At 37.1% G+C, this 17313-nt stretch overlaps 1 protein-coding gene across 1 annotated transcript in view; it reads right to left on the bottom strand.

The window, feature by feature from the left end:
- KCNN2 (potassium calcium-activated channel subfamily N member 2) overlaps positions 1-17313 on the bottom strand; it is a 196511-nt gene that overhangs the window by 145260 nt on the left and 33938 nt on the right. Inside the window, exon 4 of the mRNA XM_036742942.1 lies at positions 11894-12312. Within this exon, the coding sequence (XP_036598837.1) occupies positions 11894-12312 (419 nt within the window). The remainder of the gene's footprint in view (positions 1-11893; positions 12313-17313) is intronic.

The raw sequence follows: 17313 nt of genomic DNA, 5'->3' as shown, positions 1-17313 counted from the left end.
ATAGGAGGGAAATAATAGTGCTATTGGGTTAATAATATAAAAACTATTTTCAATTTTAAGGAGGCATATATATCTATATATTAAGACTGGTATAGGATTAATATAAGTAGAATAAGAACAAGTGTATTTCCTTCTAAAATACTATTTAATAAAATGTGGTAAGATAATGGAATGTTACATCTATCACAGTTGTGGAAAGATATGCAATTTTGGCTATTCAAGAAATAGAATAAATTATGGCAAACAAAATAGATTGATTTGATTACATGATAGGGAAGAACCTTTGTACAAGAAACATCAAACATCCAGAATAAAATAGGAAGAAGTAGATTAGGAAAAAGCTTGGCTTTAAATATTTCTGATGGAAGTCTGACCAAATGCATAAGGAACTGATATAAAATTTTAAGGGTAAGATCCGTTTCCCAAGAGATAAGTGGTCAAAGGATCAGAGAAGGCAGTTCCTGAAAAAAGAAACACAAATATCAATAATCACCTTTAAAACTCTTTTGAATGCTAATAATCCAATAAATACAGATCAATATATCCCTGAAATAGCATCTTTCATCCATTAAAATATTATTGATCAGAAATAAGCTCTCTTCACACAAAAATATCCCTAGCAGCCCTATTTATTTTCCTCCAAAATAATTTTATTGATATATTCTGTTTTTATGTCATTCCCCCTGTATCCATCCTCTTCACCTCCTAGACAGCCATATAACAAAGTTTTTTTAAAGAAAGAAAAAGAGGAAGAAGGGAGGGAAAAAGGTAAAATTGGTCAACAAATCAAAATTGCCTAACAATGTATGCAATGCTCCACATCCGTTGACCCTGACCTGTGAAGACAAAAAAGGTTGAGGGGAGGGGATCTTCACATAAATGCCAGTCAACTGATATCCAGAGGGCAAACAAGTCATCCTAGCTGAAGCAGCAATGTATGTGCCATTTGAATCAAACTGCTACCACTACTTCAACCCCTTTCTTTCCAAACCAAAATAGAGATAGCTTAGGACCCAAGAGTATAAAGAATAGTGACCACTCCTCTCTCCCCCCAGGCACATGTAACTAGCCCTGCTTTTATCCTGGCCTCTTATAGCCATCATTGACATGCAAGATGTGACCAGGCAATTGTTTCTTTTGGTGCTACAGCCCCCACCTCTTCATCAAACACAGCTATTAAAGACGAGGAAAAGAAAGTTCTTGCCATAAAATTTCTTGGCATTATAAAATGGTTCATCATAAAAAATGGATATGATTTTATTAGTAGAAATAAAATTAAATAAGATACATTACCATCTGCTATGCCGCTGCACCCTAAGGACCATGGAGACTTTCCATCTGACTTGTAGCTCAATCTCCTACATCTTGTTTCCCTTCCCCATTAGAATATGAGTTTCTTGAGAGCAGTGGCTATGTTAGCCTTATATTAGTATAGCTAGTTCTTTGCATGGAGTAAGAGCTTAACAAATGTTTCTTTTTTTCATTCACTTATTCATTTATCTTTTCTTTGGGGCTTAGCTCTTTCTTTATAATTTCACAATTCTCAGTTTTGATTATTTTGTGGTGGTTATTCTTTCCATTTATGTTGTTGTGGTCATTACATTTTTTTTCCTGACTCAGTTTACTCTGCTTTGCATCATTTCATCTAAGTCTTTCCATGATTCTATCATGTGTCATGTTTTTACAGCACAGTAATATTCTTTTATATTCATGTACCACAATTTGTTTACCTACTGTCCAACTGATGAGCAATTTCTTTCAAATTCAGGTCTTTGCCAAGCAAAATAACTTATACGTGAATATATGAAGGATCCACACTATCAGGAACTCTTGCTGTGGGTATTTTTTCTCCCCAAACAATCATAACTTGTCTACAGTTTGGTATATTTAAGTCTTAGGCAACAGGCTTGAGGGATTTTGAATTTTAGTGACTTGTACAGGGCTCCTCAGGTACTAGACATTAGAATCAGTATTTAGCTTAGGTCTTCCTGACTTCAAGCTCAGTATTCTGTCCTCTATGGTATCCTGTTTCAGATTCAGTCAGTAGGGTAACAGGGGAAATAGAACAGAAGAGAAATGAGAAAAGAACAAAAAAAGGAAAGAGAACAAAAGAAAATAGGAGAGGAGATGAGAGAACTGAAGGAAAGAAAAGTGTGAAAAGTCAGCTACTTGTGCAGAGTCAGTCTGAGTGACCCCATTTTTAAACTTTCTTTAGACTTTGGGTAGGTGGGCAGCCAGTCTATAGGAGATAGCAGTTCCATCTCCCTAAGACACAGTAATGAGGGAGGAACTGAGGCAGCACTAATCTCATCTCCTCATCGATTACTTGTGCCAATCAACATACTTTTGCCCTTCTATGGAAACTGTTTACTCCTGTCTATAAAAATACCAGTATAAAAATACCAGTAGAGCTGATGGATTTATATGTAATAGGTAATAGAAACAACCAAGAAAGCTTCCCCCTCTCCCCATCTACTAGGATTAGGGCTGTTTACTCTATGGACCATTGTATAGGGATGAGCCTGTGAAGTTGACTTGAGTTCTCTTGGTCACTTCTGATAATATGTACCTGGTCTTGGCACTGGATAATTTTCACTTTGGAATGATACAGTAATTCCTTAATAGTGCCTTGGTCCCCATGACAGTGGTATGAGGGAGAGGAGAGTATGAATCAAAGAAGATTGAACTGCAAGCCAGGAAGAGTATTACAATGCGAAGTCTTTAAAAAGGAATGAATCTTCCATCTTGAGCTCTTTTCCTGACTGATGAGCAAGCAGGTTAGGACTCTACAAGGCTTCCTGTGCCCTTTCAGTGGTATGTGGGGAGAATGCCTACCTCTCCCCAGCAGTTAGTTATAGCAACAAGAGTATGTGTATCTTTATGATAGGTAAGGTTGAGACTGACTTTACCTGTCTCTCTTGGTTTTTGTTCCTTTATGTGAGCACAGGTAACTACAGAGTGATATAGGAGATGGGCTTTTCAGGCCTTGTAGCTCCCTAAGGAGTTAAAGAGTTCCTGATTTCTTCTGTTCGTGCTGGATGCCTTACAGAAAGTATTCCCTATAGCTACTATGTGACAAGAATGCTTCTTGGAGGAGAAGATGGCCACTTACAGGAAGATGAGCCCAAATCGTGCTCTGGCTTTGTTAAAAAAAAAAAATGTGAACCTGGTATGAGTTGTACAGAGTTGAGTTAAAGGTGAAATGCCTATTCAGTAGTCACACAAGGTTTCATGTTTTGATGTTTTAAGTATCAACTCTCCAAAATAGTATAATATGAATTATGGATGACAGTATTGTGCTTAAAGTTTTTGTCAATTCACATTCAAATATTTTGCGTTTTAAGGATTTTTGATAAAAAAAATAAATGGTTGTTCTACACCTGATTTGTTTTATATCATGAGTACCTTTAAAGAAGAGAATCTGTTAATCCCTATCGGGGAGATGAGGCTAGACATGAGACAAATCTAAGCTTTAAGGGCCAGAGACAAAAAAAAAAACCAAAAACCAAGTCAGACTGGCCCCAGGACAAAACATGGTCTGTTTGAGCTCAGAACTGGGGTGTCCTAGTAGGAGGGGATGCTTGTAAACCCAGGGCCATAGTTTCTATTCATGAAAATGTTTGGTACCCATTCAAAAAATAAACTTCACTGTCCAGAATATCCTCCTTCCTTCACCTTACCAGTAGATTTTTTTTTTTGGACTTAGAGTTGTGATTTCATTAATATGAGGAACTCTCAGTGAAGTAACTCCTTTAACAATGTATATCTGAGATTGTTTTTTCAACTAAGTCTTAAAGACTTGCCTGGGGCACTAAGAGAATAAGTAACTTGCCCAAGGTCAAATAGACCTGTGAAATTCTTATGCATCTGTCATACAATGTTGGATGTTAGCATTAATTTTTTTGTATAAAAATAGCTAGCATTTGTATAGAACTTCAAAGTTTTACAAAGCACTTTATTCATTTTATCTTCCTAGTAATCCTAGAAGATAGGTGCTAATTTTTTTTACAAACAAGGAAACTAAGGCAGACAAAGATGACATTATTTGCCTAGGGTCACACAGCTAATAAGTATCTGAGACCAGATCCGAACTCAGGTCTTCTTGACCCTAAATCCAGCACTCAATGAGAGTAACACCAATCTGTCTAGTTGTATCACCACTCCATTAGACAGTAAACTTTGCGAAGGCAGGGATCTGCATATGATCTAAAAACCCCAGAGATATTTTGCAGTTCTCTACACATGGTAGACTCTTAGTAAATGTTTTTTGTAGTTGTAACTTATTGACAATAATACTTTAACATACAAGTTTTTTTTTTTCTGTAATAGCTGACATTGGACCTTATAGGAATGAGGAAATGAACTGCTTATTTAAGGTATAGCCACAAATCAAAATGCAAACAAGATCATATTGGATCACTGAGGCAAAGTATATCTGCATCACTTATAAGTCTTACATTGCTTGTCAGTGATGCAAGATTTGTTCCTGTAAGGACTGAAGAAACAAACACAAGTAGCATGGTTCAAACTGAAGAAAAGTAACAGGAAATGAGGCATCTCTAAATGCTCAATGTTCATTAAAATAGGAATTATTTTGGTTATTGTTTTGTAAGTCATGGCTGGCAGAGCAAAATAAAAAATAAAAAATAATGCATTGTTAATGGAGTTGTGAACTGATTCAACCATTATGTAGAGCAATTTGGAACTATGCCCAAAGGGCTATAAAACTGTGCATACCCTCTGGCCCAGCAATACCACTACTAGGTCTCTATCCCAAAAGAGATAAGAAACAGAAAGGGAAAAGACCCATATGTACCAAAAAATTTATAGCACCTCTTTTCTAGTGGCAAAGAATTGGAAATTGAGGGGATGCCCATCAATTGGCTGAATAAGCTGTAGTATATAATTGTGATGGAATATTATTGTGCTATAAGAAATGACAAGCAGAATGCTCTCAGAAAAACCTGGAAAGATTTACCTGAATTGATGCAAAGTGAAATGAATAGAACCAGGTGAACATTGTACACATTAACAGAAATATTATAAGATGATCAACTGTGAATGACAGCTATTCTCAGCAATATAGTGATCCAAGACAACTCTGAAGGACTTATGATGAAAAATGCTATCTATCCCCAGAGAAAAAACTGATAGAGTCTGAATACAGATTGAAGCATACTTTTTTTTCTTACTTTCTTTATTTTTCTGTTGGTCTATGTTTTCTTTTACAATATGATTTATATGGAAATATGTTTTGCATGACTACACATGTACAACCTATATCAAATTGCTTGCCTTCTCAATGGTGGGGGGGAGGGGAAGGAGAAAGAGAATCTGGAATTCAAAATTTAAAAATGAATGTTAAAATTGTTAAAAATGTAATTGTAAAATACAATACTAAATAATTTTTAAAAAGAAAAAAGTGTGCATTTTAAACTTCTAATTTATACTGAATAATGAAAAATAAAGAATTTATATTTGCTAAATATTAGGTTTGCTATGTATAGAAAGATAAAGTATTAAATCACAAATACTGAACTGTGGCTAAGGGATATAAAACTTAATTTTTCTCAAAAGAGGCTATTCTCAGACTACAAATGAAAACTTTACTCAATGAACTTAAAATTATATGTTACATATCAATGTCATGCAGTCATGGGGCTTTACGTTCTACTGTAGCTTAGAAGGACCTGCAGTCAGGCCACAAAGTAGGAATCTGACCAGTTGATCATATGGTACCAAACTGAATTTCCCAGAAGCAAATACATTATTTTTTATCCTTATCTATCCTTAGGCACAAAGGTAATCATTTTATCTTCAATATAACATTCAAACAATGCTTAATCCATATACCACAGAGGGGATAAAACTTATCTAAGTGCGCATGTTTCTCTCCCATTGCAGATAAATATAATTACAGAAGACCTAAGGATCAATTATGGAATTTTCTACACTCCCAGAATAAATTTATGAATAAGTTCTTAAACAATCTGAAAGGATTTTACGGCTTTGGCCATTGGATGAAGGCATCTGAAACTACACAGGAAACATTCTGTGATTAGTTGATTGTATCACACAGTAATGAAGAGCTGATTCAGCAATGAAGGATTTCAGGCTTAGAGTACTTTGTGAAGGCAGAAGGTGACAAAGGGGGGAGTAGACTTTCACCATCACCCCATCTCCTCCAAACAACCATGTCATTGGAGCTCCTGGACTAATAACAGCTAATCCATCTAGCCAGGAGCAGACATATACCCTGAGCATAAACAAAAATGTAAAGAGGGATATGGAGGGACAGTCACCTTAGGAAGGTGGCAGAGTCAGGGAGTGTAACCCCTTCTGGTGGAGAGAATTGGTAGTAAATGATTCAACAAAAAGGAGACATCCAGGAGGCTGAGCAGCATATGCAGCAGATTAGTTGTACCCAGAGGTACAACTACATGAGGACTATACAAAGAACTTCCAAGCCCCACAAGTAACAAAAGATTCTCTTTTGCTACGTGTATCCTATTACATGTGCTACACTATCACTATACTTTAAGTAGGAGCCCACTCTTTCTACGGATACTGTTTGTATTTGTGGAAGAGTGTGCCTTTTTTATTGGGGAGGAGGGAAAGATTATACCAACTGTTTTCACTATGCCATATTATTAAATGCTTTTAATAAAAGTTTATTCTGTCTACTAGCTTATTGTTAAGGGGGAGCACAACATTGGGAGTTCACGAGCTAAAGTAGTAGGAGTGGCCACTGGGTTCTAGATTTACTCTTAGAACAGAAGGTAGTAGCCACCCTCAGGGGATACAACTCTTCCTTGCAAGTGCAAATTGGGGATACACCGTAGGGCCCTGGGCCAGGACATATTTGACTCCCTTGCACATTTTCAGGGACCCCTGGAGAGATTTTTCATCTAGTACTCTCTCCTTGGATATCCTAGATTTTCAGAGATTCACTAGGAAAAAATTAGCATTTTTTCTTTTGTTTTAGACCATAGTAAGAGAGTTGGTTTCCTTGTGTGTTTACTTCTTAAGTCAGACCTATTTTGTTGGCGTGTGCATTCAAACAAAAGTTAAGTATTAATATTAGTTATATTTCTGTGTCCATTACAAGTATTACAGCTAATGTGAGTAGTATGGATTTTGCATCCCTAAAATATTGGTGCCTAGGGAATTCTGTACCTCATTCATGTTATTTTTTTTCTTTTTTACTTTTAAACAGATCTAGACTACTTGCTTTACTGAGGTATTAGTCTAAACAGTTTTCCTAAGATCCTTATGGGCTGCAAGTACAGTGGATAAAGTTTGCCTGTTAGCCCAGTAATAAATCTCAAGGGCTTAATAGCTTTTTGAGGGTTGGCTCATACCTCTTTGGTGCTTTTCCATTTTCCTTTTAAGTTTACCTACTTGTCCTACTGAGAACTGAATTAGGAATTCTATTAAGGATCATTTGGGGAAATTTGAGAAAACCAAAGGAAATTTTTGTTTGCATTTTCACTGAGATTACCCTACATGATCTGAAGAAACACCTGGAGATGTTTTGTCCTAACCTCCAGTTATATTACTCTACCAGCTAAAAGGAATCATAGATGAATTTTCAACCAGACCAGTATGGATGCTCACCTGAGGGTGAGGGGCTGTGATTTGCTATAGACCCTAAATCTCTATGTTTTCTGGGAGTTTGGCAGGGACCAGGATTTCCTTTAAAAGGGGAAGCTTGATTTCTTTTCCTTTTTACATTTTTCACTATCTTGCTTGGGGACAGCCTTTGCAAATACCAAGACAGATGGTGAATTATAAGAACTTTGTAAAATTATGTTTATTAAGTTGTATCACCATGTATTTCTCAACTAAATTTCTTGAAAAAGCTGTTAACACTCACTGCCTGTACTGCCTCTACTCTCACTCAATCCTTAATCCTTGGCAATTTGGATTCTAACTTTATCACTCCACTGAAAGGCTCTCTTACCAAAGTGACTGATGATCTCTTAATGACCAAACCTGGTCTTTTCACAATATTTGTCCTTTTCAATTTATCTACTGCATACTTCCTCCTCTCTGGGTTTTTTGTGACACTACTCTCTTTTAGTTCTCCCTTACTGGTTCTGTTACTGGCTCATCACCCACATTACATCCTTAACTGTGGGTGTTATACAACATTCCGTCCGAGGCTCTCCTTTTGTAACCTTATCGACTCATAGGTTTAACTATCACCTCAATCTAGATGATCTATATATCCAACTCTATTCTCTCCCTAGAGCTTCATTCCCACTTCATCAATTTCCTACTGGACATTTTAAATGGGATACTCTAGTTAAATATCTCAAACTCAACATGATCAAAACAAAATTCACTTTCTTTCCTCCAAACTCTCCCCTCTTCCAGACTTCTCTATTTCTGTCCACAACACCACCATCCCTCCAGTCTCCCAGGTTGGCAATCTCAGCATTATCCTTAACTCTTCTCTCCCTCATCCCACATATCCAATCAATTGTGAAATCTACTTTCACCTCCACATCTCTCAAATCCAACCCCTTCTCTCTACCCACACAGTTACCACCTTAATTCAGCCCTGATTATCTTTCACTTAGATTACTGAAACAGCTTAATTGGTTTTATGCATGGAGTCTCTGTATCTTGAGCCTAGCTGCCAAAGTAATTTTCATTAAGTGCATATCTAACCATGTGACTTCCCTATTCCACAAACTCCAGTGGCTTCCTATTGCTTCCAGCATAAAACATAAACTCCTCTGTTGAGGTTTGAAAGCCTGGCCCCAACCTGTCTTTTCAACTTCATCATATACTACTCACCACCTTGCACTCTGCTTTTCAGCCAAGCTAACCTTCTCACTGTTCTCATATAAACTGAGACTCCATCTCTATCACTTTTCCCATCTATGGCATGCATTCCCTCCTTTTCTATGCTTCATAGAGTCCCTCTCTTCCATTTAAGACAAAACTCAGTCATCATCTTTATCAAGCTTTTCTTGATCACCTCAACTGCTAGTGCCCTTCCTCTCTCCCAAATTACCTGGTATTTACTTTGGGTTTATTCACTCTTTATTTTTGTCTCCCATTAGAATGTAAGCTCCTTTAGACTGCTTCAATTTCAATGATTTTGAGTAAGTGCAGGGTCTGGCACACAGAAAGCACTTAATGTTTATTAACTGATTACTTTCTGAATAATTGTTTATGACTTCTCTAAGACTCTTTAATATAAGGAAAAGAAATTTCTTTTGAATTGAGATTTTGCAACTTGATTATTCTCAAAGGAATCCTAAAGAATTTTTATAAATACCTGAGCTATAATACAGAAATAGGTTTTACAAGATTGCACATACGCAACTGATGTCATATTGCTTACTGTCTTAGGGAGAAGGAGGAAAGGGAGGGAGGGAGAAAATTTGGAACTCAGAATTTTATTTTATTTTTTTAAAAACATATTTCCACATCAGTCATGTTGACAAAGAAGAATCAGAACAAAAGGGAAAAACCATGAGAAAGAAAAAAAAGAGAGAAAAAATAGTATGCTTTGATTTGCAATCAGACTCCACAGTTCTTCCTCTGGGTATGGACAGCATTTTCCATCATGGAACTCAAAATTTTTAGAAAAATGAATGTTAAAAATTGTCTTCACATGTAATTGGAAAAAATAAAATACCATTAAAAAATTTAAAAAACAAAAACAAAAGTGAGGCACCCAGCCAATCAACGAACAATAATTATACATCCTTCTTCTAGATAGCCTTAAGATTAAACATTTATTAAATTAAAAAAAAATACCTGAGCTATGAGATAAGTGCTTTGTTAACCTGAAAAAACTTATATAAATTTGTTATTATTATGAGAAGCACCGGTGAAGCAGAAAAAATATTAGTATTGTAATTAGAAGACCATAGCTTAAGTCTGGACTCCATCACTTATTAGCTGTGTAATGTTAGGAAATTGAGTAGTTAACCTCTCAGTGATTCAGTTGTTCTTCATCTATAAAACACGGATAAGTGCTAACTAGTTATTGCTACTACTAAAAAGAATAACTATGCCATACTATACACAACATCTAGTGTATATAGTTATGCTTGGGGGACATGATTTTGGCTTATGTTTTAATTAAGTTTCTATTGAAGAGGAGAAAGAACTCTTGAATCACTCTATCTCCTAACACCAGGTATTTTCACTGGTTGTCCACCATGTCTGAACTCTCTTCCTCCTCATCTCTGCCTCTGATTCCCTAGCTTTCTTCAAGTCTCAGCTAAAATCCTACCTTCTACAAAAGACCTTTTATAGTCCTCCTTAATCTTAGTGCCTTCTTTCCAAGATTATTTACAATTTACCATAGACAGACAGATACATAGATACCATAGACAGGGGATAGATATATCCTGTTTGCATGTAGCTGTTTGTATTTTGTCTCACCCATTAGACTATGAGCCCCTTGTCTTTTTGCCCTTTTTTTGTATCCACGACACTTAACACAATGTGTGGCTTATAGTATATATAATAAACACCTGCTGATTGACTATGAAACCATAAGGATGGCTATCGGATTATTTTTCAAAAATGTTTTTTTAGTCTCACTATGGCTATCTAAACAGGAATATACCATATCTTAAGAATATAGGCTGTATAAATAAGAAGAGAACCCTTTATTTCTTCAATTTTTCAAGGTATCTAGTTCATCACAAAATATACAGAATTAATTTTCCTATACTTACTTCTTTTGTCTAAAAAAATTTTACTTTTGGTCCTTTTATCATAACTAAAGTTGAGGAAGAATTGGACAAAATTCAGAGGTATTTACACTTAACACTATACCAGTTTTTCTCTTTGTAAAAGCAGCAACAGCAAATTGTTTCAAAGATACTTTCAGAGATTTTTCTCTTAATAAAGACTTTTCATTTTTAACATTAGCACATACCAGTCCTCTACCTCAGAACTTGACAGCATTCAAAACTGCAGTCAGTAAAGAGACAGAGAAAAAAATATTAATTCTCTTTAGATACACCAGCCAGAGCCCTATCAACTGATTGACACCAAGCATAAACGTAGAAAGTTTAACATCATCATGGTTCCTAGCTCACTGCTGGCTCTCCTCCAAAACAAAGAAACAACAGCATTGAGCCAATACACGTAGGCCCAGACTTCCAATGTGATGTAATCTAAAGACTGTAGAACATCTGTAGGCCTTAGTTATCTCATCTTTAAAATAGGGCTAAGATCATGTCTCCTTGAAGGAAAAGGACTACATTGGATGATTTCAAATTAAGATTTTGCACATTTCCCAGAGACAGGTTTCACTCCTGCCTAATTTCCTAGCTTTTAGGGGTGACCTAAGGTCACCTAGCCGAAGAGAAGGAGAGATGGTCCTTCCGGATGAGGTTATTCCCATTTATTGGGAATCAGTGAGCCTGAAAATGGTTTAACTTGGGTAAATTTTTTATAGGACATGCCCACGGTGACCACAGACATTACAGGCGTAATTGTAGTGGTGTGCCTGGAATCATGGGGACTGGGGATGACTCAAGACTTCTATTACACTAGTATTTTCAGTGAAAATCAAATGTATGTATTCCATAGCCATAAACCATGGGACAGAAAGCAAAGGTAAACCTTGACCAGCAACTCCATATAGAGTAAATGAGAAAGAAAACATCCATACATTCATGGGGACGTTATCCTAAACCATACAACCGAACAGATACACTTTGAAAGCAGGTTTGCCATGGTCAAACAACACAGACCCCCAGTATTAGAATCAGGAAGAAAGTATTTGAGAGAATGGTGTCAGGAACAACAAAAGAAGGACTAAATATGCCTCAACCCTGGCACCTAATTCTTGTTCCTTTTTGCAGGGAAATAATAACATACTTAATATTCTCATGGAAAGAAATTAACTTACCTTTCACAGGCTCGGACAGTCCATGCAGCAATTATCCATAAGGAGATACTAAAAACCAACAGTACAGTTCCTGGACATATAGTCATTAAAGTCTTCATAACAAAACGTGTGTTGAAGTTTATTTTATTAAGAGCGCCAATGCTTCTAGAGGAGGCATCAGTGAAAAGTTTGCTATGTAAAAGCATAACTCTGGCAATAAGATAGAGTCTTAAGAACATTGGTATAGACAAAATGATATCCACATCAGCAGTAGTTGTGGATGAGGTATAGGAGAAGGCAAGCCGGGCTGTCCATGTGAATGTATAATTCCCAGGTATGGGATGAATAGCACACACCAGTATTTCCAAGCAGATGAAAAAAATACGCTCATAAGTCATGGCTATTCTCCAGTCATCTGCCCCATTGTCCACCATGAACAACTGAAAAATAAAGTAGAAAAAAATCATCTTTAGTATGAAATAAATGGTCTACAAGGACATATTTTTAATACGAATGAGGTGATCATTAACAGAATTTCTGGAAAACTGAAATACCAACTTTTAAAAATGTACTAGTCAAATAAACTGCTTTTGGAAATGGATTTTGTCACAAATGAATAAGGATGAATACAGAGGTAGAATATTTGCTTTGATGGCTGCTGTCTGGTGTAGTAGAGAGCTAGATTTAGAGCAAGAGAACCTAGATCTGAATTCCATTTCTGTCATTTACTACCTGGCTGAGGTTGGGAAAGTCATTTAATCTTTTCAGTGCTTCAATTTCCTGACTTTAAAAGATAAGGAAGTTGGAATAGATGACCTTTAAGATACATTCCAGGTCTAAATTTATGATTCAATGAGCCTGTGATTTTAGAATCAGATAGGCAGCAAGCACTTACAATATGTAAGTAATTATGGTAAGTGCTGAGGATACAAAAAAGGCAAAAAAACAAAACCAAACCACCCACTCTCCATTCACTCAAAGAACTCACCTTCTTGTGGAGAAGACAAAACATTAAAATAACGAAATATATATATGCATATATACATATATATATATATATATATATATATATGCATATATACATATACACACACACATGTATATGTGTGTGTGTATGTATGTATATATGTATATAGAATGTGAATGGAAGGTAATCTCAGAGGAAAGGTCAGTGTTGGGTGGAGGAGAAAGAGGATCCTTTGTCCACTTCCACTCCCCCTTTCCCCCTCTCCTGCCTACCTCCCACCTCCCCAAGCAGTGCTTTCTCGAGGACTTAGCTGTCCTGTCTCCAATAGGCTGGTCCACCACTCAAATGCTTGTAACAACAATGCTACTTGGAGCTACTGTGGCTGTGTAAAGGCCAATAACACCAGCACACAGGAGGGCTGCTAGCACAAGTTTTTTGATCTGCTTTTCTAAGGAAAGCAACTTTAAGGGGTTTACAATCTCACTTTAATTAAACATACATATATGATTCACTCAGCTCAGGGGAAAATGTCAGTACCCTGAATTTCAGAGAAAACACAGAGAAATATAAACAGAGCAAATAACACAAATCAACAGACAGGCTTCTAGCTGTCTGACTAAAGCTATACATACACAGTTACCAGAGAGAGAAGCACCAACACCTGGGTTTTCAAAGCTAGGGGCTCCTCAACAGCTACCCCGAGTCTCCACACCAACACTCTTCCAATGAGTGAGCTCCATACAAAATGCTAACCTCAGAGTATATATACTTCTTCAGGGTCAGAGTGCTTCACATCTCTCCTGACCTAACTAGAAAAAGAGTGTGGGCCTTCCCACAAACAAAGGCAAGACTCAATCAAAGGTGCTTGATTGCCTTAGTGCTGAGAAGCACTCTAAAACAAAAGACAACAAAAAGTCCCACTTTGCTTGCCATTACAATTCTGGAATCTGAATTAGCTTACTATGCTATATAAGTCCTATAGTACACGACTTTCTCCTCAACCAACTCCAGCGCACCTCTTCTATAGCATCATTGCATTTTATCCGGTGACCCGAAGCACTCTATTTCTTCCCACCTTGACTAAGTTAGGTGGTTCTCACTTTGTTTAGTGCTTTTGGTTGATAGAGTAAGCATTTATTAAGATCTTACTATTTCTATTTGTCAGGCACTCTGTTAATTTCCGGGGATATAAACACAAACAATAAGACAATCCCTGCACTCAAAGATCTTACATCCTAATGGAGGAAGATAATGTAAAAAGAGAGTGCTAGGAAAGAAGTGGGCTAGGAGTGTACCTGCCTGCACAGGATCAGATCAGGGAGATGGTGGCCAGGTGATCTGGAGGCCTGGGCCCCAGTAAGACAAGGCAAAATCTCCCATATCAGAGCCGGGGAGATCGGCTGGGGACAAACTCCAAGTTTTCAGTTTCTAGAGACGGAGATGGAGATGGTCTGATAATAGAGTCACAGGGCAGAGATGGTGGGGAAGTGTTGTGGACCCCTGGGCCCAGGCAAGACAAGACAAAAGTTCATAGAAGTGTTCTCACTAATAAGATATCAGGGCTATAGTATCTTGTTAAGTGCTTTAAGTGGAGGGTAAGGATGGGGGATGATTGATTCATTAGTTTGATCGACCCCCACCCTAATATTTCATAGTATAAAAAGTTTCTAATGAGTTCTTCCATAGTTGGTCCAAGTAAGGAAAATCATCCCCATCTTGGAACCATTAAGTTCTTCTTCTAAAATTGCATATACATTTATCTTGTTGCTATTGCTCAGCTGTGTCCAACTTTTTGTGACCCTATGGACTTGTCCACGTGGTTTTCTTGGCAGACACTGGAGTATTTTTGCCATTTCCTTCTCCAGTGTGTCTCCATTTTACAGATGATGAACTGATGAATTTTGCCCAGGGTCACATAGCTAGTAAGTGTCTGAGGCCAAATTTGAACTCTGGTCTCCCTGACTCCAGACCTGGTGCTCTATCCACTGAGCTGTCTCACTGCCCCCGTATATGTTATCTTCTCCCTGTTAAATGTGTGAGTGGACTTAATAGACTGGTTAGTTTTATTTTTGTCAGAACTATGGATTTCATTGGTGTAGGAAACTGCCAGTGAGACAACTTTCTCTACCAATAGAGTCAATATCTGCTCTGCAATTTATACTCTTAGAGAACTGTCTGAGGTACTAAGATGTTAAATGACTTTCTGAATAAGACATCAATGTTTGTCAGAGACAGATCTTGAACCCAAGTGTTCCTAATTCTAAGGCCAGCTGTATCCGCTATGATCAGCCATAAAGGTTAATACACATTATGCTTCAGCTTTCAAAAGTACATTTAATTCCCCTTTGAAGTCCCTCTTCCTTCCAGGCCCAAGTGAAATACTACTTCTTCCAAAAAACTTGTCCTGATCCATTGACTTCTTTCTACCTCTACTGACAGTGTTCTCTTCTACCTCAACTTCCAGGTAACAATTTGACTGGACATTTTCTTTGCACTTAGTACCTTCTATCTTTGGTACTTACTTGTATATAGGGGGTGTCACCTATATTAGATTATAAGTACCTTGAGAGGAAGGTCTGTGATTTATCTATTTTTATACCCAGTCAAACAAGCATTTATTAACTACTTATTATGTACCAGTTCAGTTATTCAGTTGTTTTTCAGATGTGTCCAACTTTTGTGACCCCATTTGTGGTTTTCTTGGCAAAGATACTGAGGCCAGATTTGAACTCAGAAAGATGAGTCTTCCTGACTCCAGGCCTAGCACTCTATCCATTGTACTACTTAGCTGCCTTATTAATGCAGTAATACTTACAAGAACTTGGTCCAGAAAATGGTCCTTGCCCTCAAGGAGCTCACATTCGAATGGAGGAATCAATATTCAAATAACTATGTATATGCAAGATTTTTGTTGTTGTTTAGTCATTTTTCAATTGTGTCCAACTCTTTGTGACCCATTTGGGATTTTCTTGACAAAGATATTGGTGTACTACTTCCTTCTCCAGCTCATTTTACAGATGAGGAAACTGAGGCAAATAGGGTTAAGTAACTTGCATGGGGTCACACAGTTAGTATATGAGGCAGGATTTGAACTCAGGAAGAGGTCTTCCTGACTCCAAGTGTGGCATTTTTATCTGCTGTGCCACCTAGCTGCCCTATATGCAAGATTATATATTCACAAAATCTCTTGTGTATGTTCTCTCTCACATATAATATATATTATTATATCTAAACATATATTATACACACATATAAAACATATATCACATCTCTCTATATATTATATGTACACAATATATGCATATATCACATATTCCCATAATATATACATATAATATATGTTTAGAGATATATAACATATATACAATGTATGTATAGTGATTATAATGTATATATGTATAATATATAATGCATTATGTATATATTATAACACATTTAGATGAGAGAGATGTGAAATACAGAAAGAAGGCAAGTTCTGCTGGACTGTAGGAATAGAGCATAAGAAAACTCTGTAGGAAGGGGTCTTAAAGGGATTTAAATGTCAAACATAGGATTCTACATTTAATATGAGAGGGAATCACTGGATATTCTTGAATAGGGAGGCAATCAGACCTGAGCTTTAAGATAACTGCGGTGGCTAAGTGAAGGATGGACTGGAGTAGGGAAAGGCTTCAGGTAGGCATTCCAACCAGTACACTATTGGAATGATCCAGACAAGGTGATAAGGCCTTGTATCAGAGTGGTGCCTATGTCAAAAGAGAGACAGGGGCATATACTGGTATGGGGTTAATGTGATCAAAGATCTTCCCCACCCATTCAATAGGCCTAAGGTGGAGCTAGTTAAGGGAAGCTTCTCAGGTGGAGCCAGTTAAGGGAAGCTTGATTAGGAGAGGCTTGATTGTGGGCAAGTCTGCATTCTTTTGCTAATTAGGTCATGAGAGGCATGAAGCCCTCAGGCTCTAAAAAGAGTATAAGAGTGTGTGTGTGTGTGTATATGTATGTGTGTGTATGTGTATATATATACACACACCCAGAAGATAGCCATTGAGGAGTGAGAGTTTAGGAGTCAGAAGAGAAACCAGAATTAGGAGAGTGGAAACCAGGGAGCTGTGGAAACAAGAAAACTTAGAGGAAAGAGAACACAGGCAAGCAAACAGTCAGGCCCCAGCATGGGGGAAGGTCCCTGCTGTGATATTGTGCTTTAAGTTCTTTGCTGTTGTGATAAAGTGGACTTACTGATTTTGGGATATAATTGCTATGTGGAATTGGAGTCATTGGTTTTGGGATTTGATCCTCTGGTGTTTGAATAAATGTTTTATTTCTTCTGCCTTCTATATGGAGAGTCTCTCGTATCCTGTGATACATAACTATATAGGCATAATCACAAACATCATATATGTTGTGTTTATTGCCTTAATGATACAATAAGATATTCTGTGAATAAAGAAATGACAATACTTGGCAACAGATTAGA

Source organism: Trichosurus vulpecula, chromosome 1 (genome assembly GCF_011100635.1).
Source record: "Trichosurus vulpecula isolate mTriVul1 chromosome 1, mTriVul1.pri, whole genome shotgun sequence".
In the NCBI taxonomy this organism is placed as follows: Eukaryota; Metazoa; Chordata; class Mammalia; order Diprotodontia; family Phalangeridae; genus Trichosurus; species Trichosurus vulpecula.
Note: the sequence above shows the minus strand (reverse complement) of the source record. Positions and strands in the feature narration are given on the sequence as shown.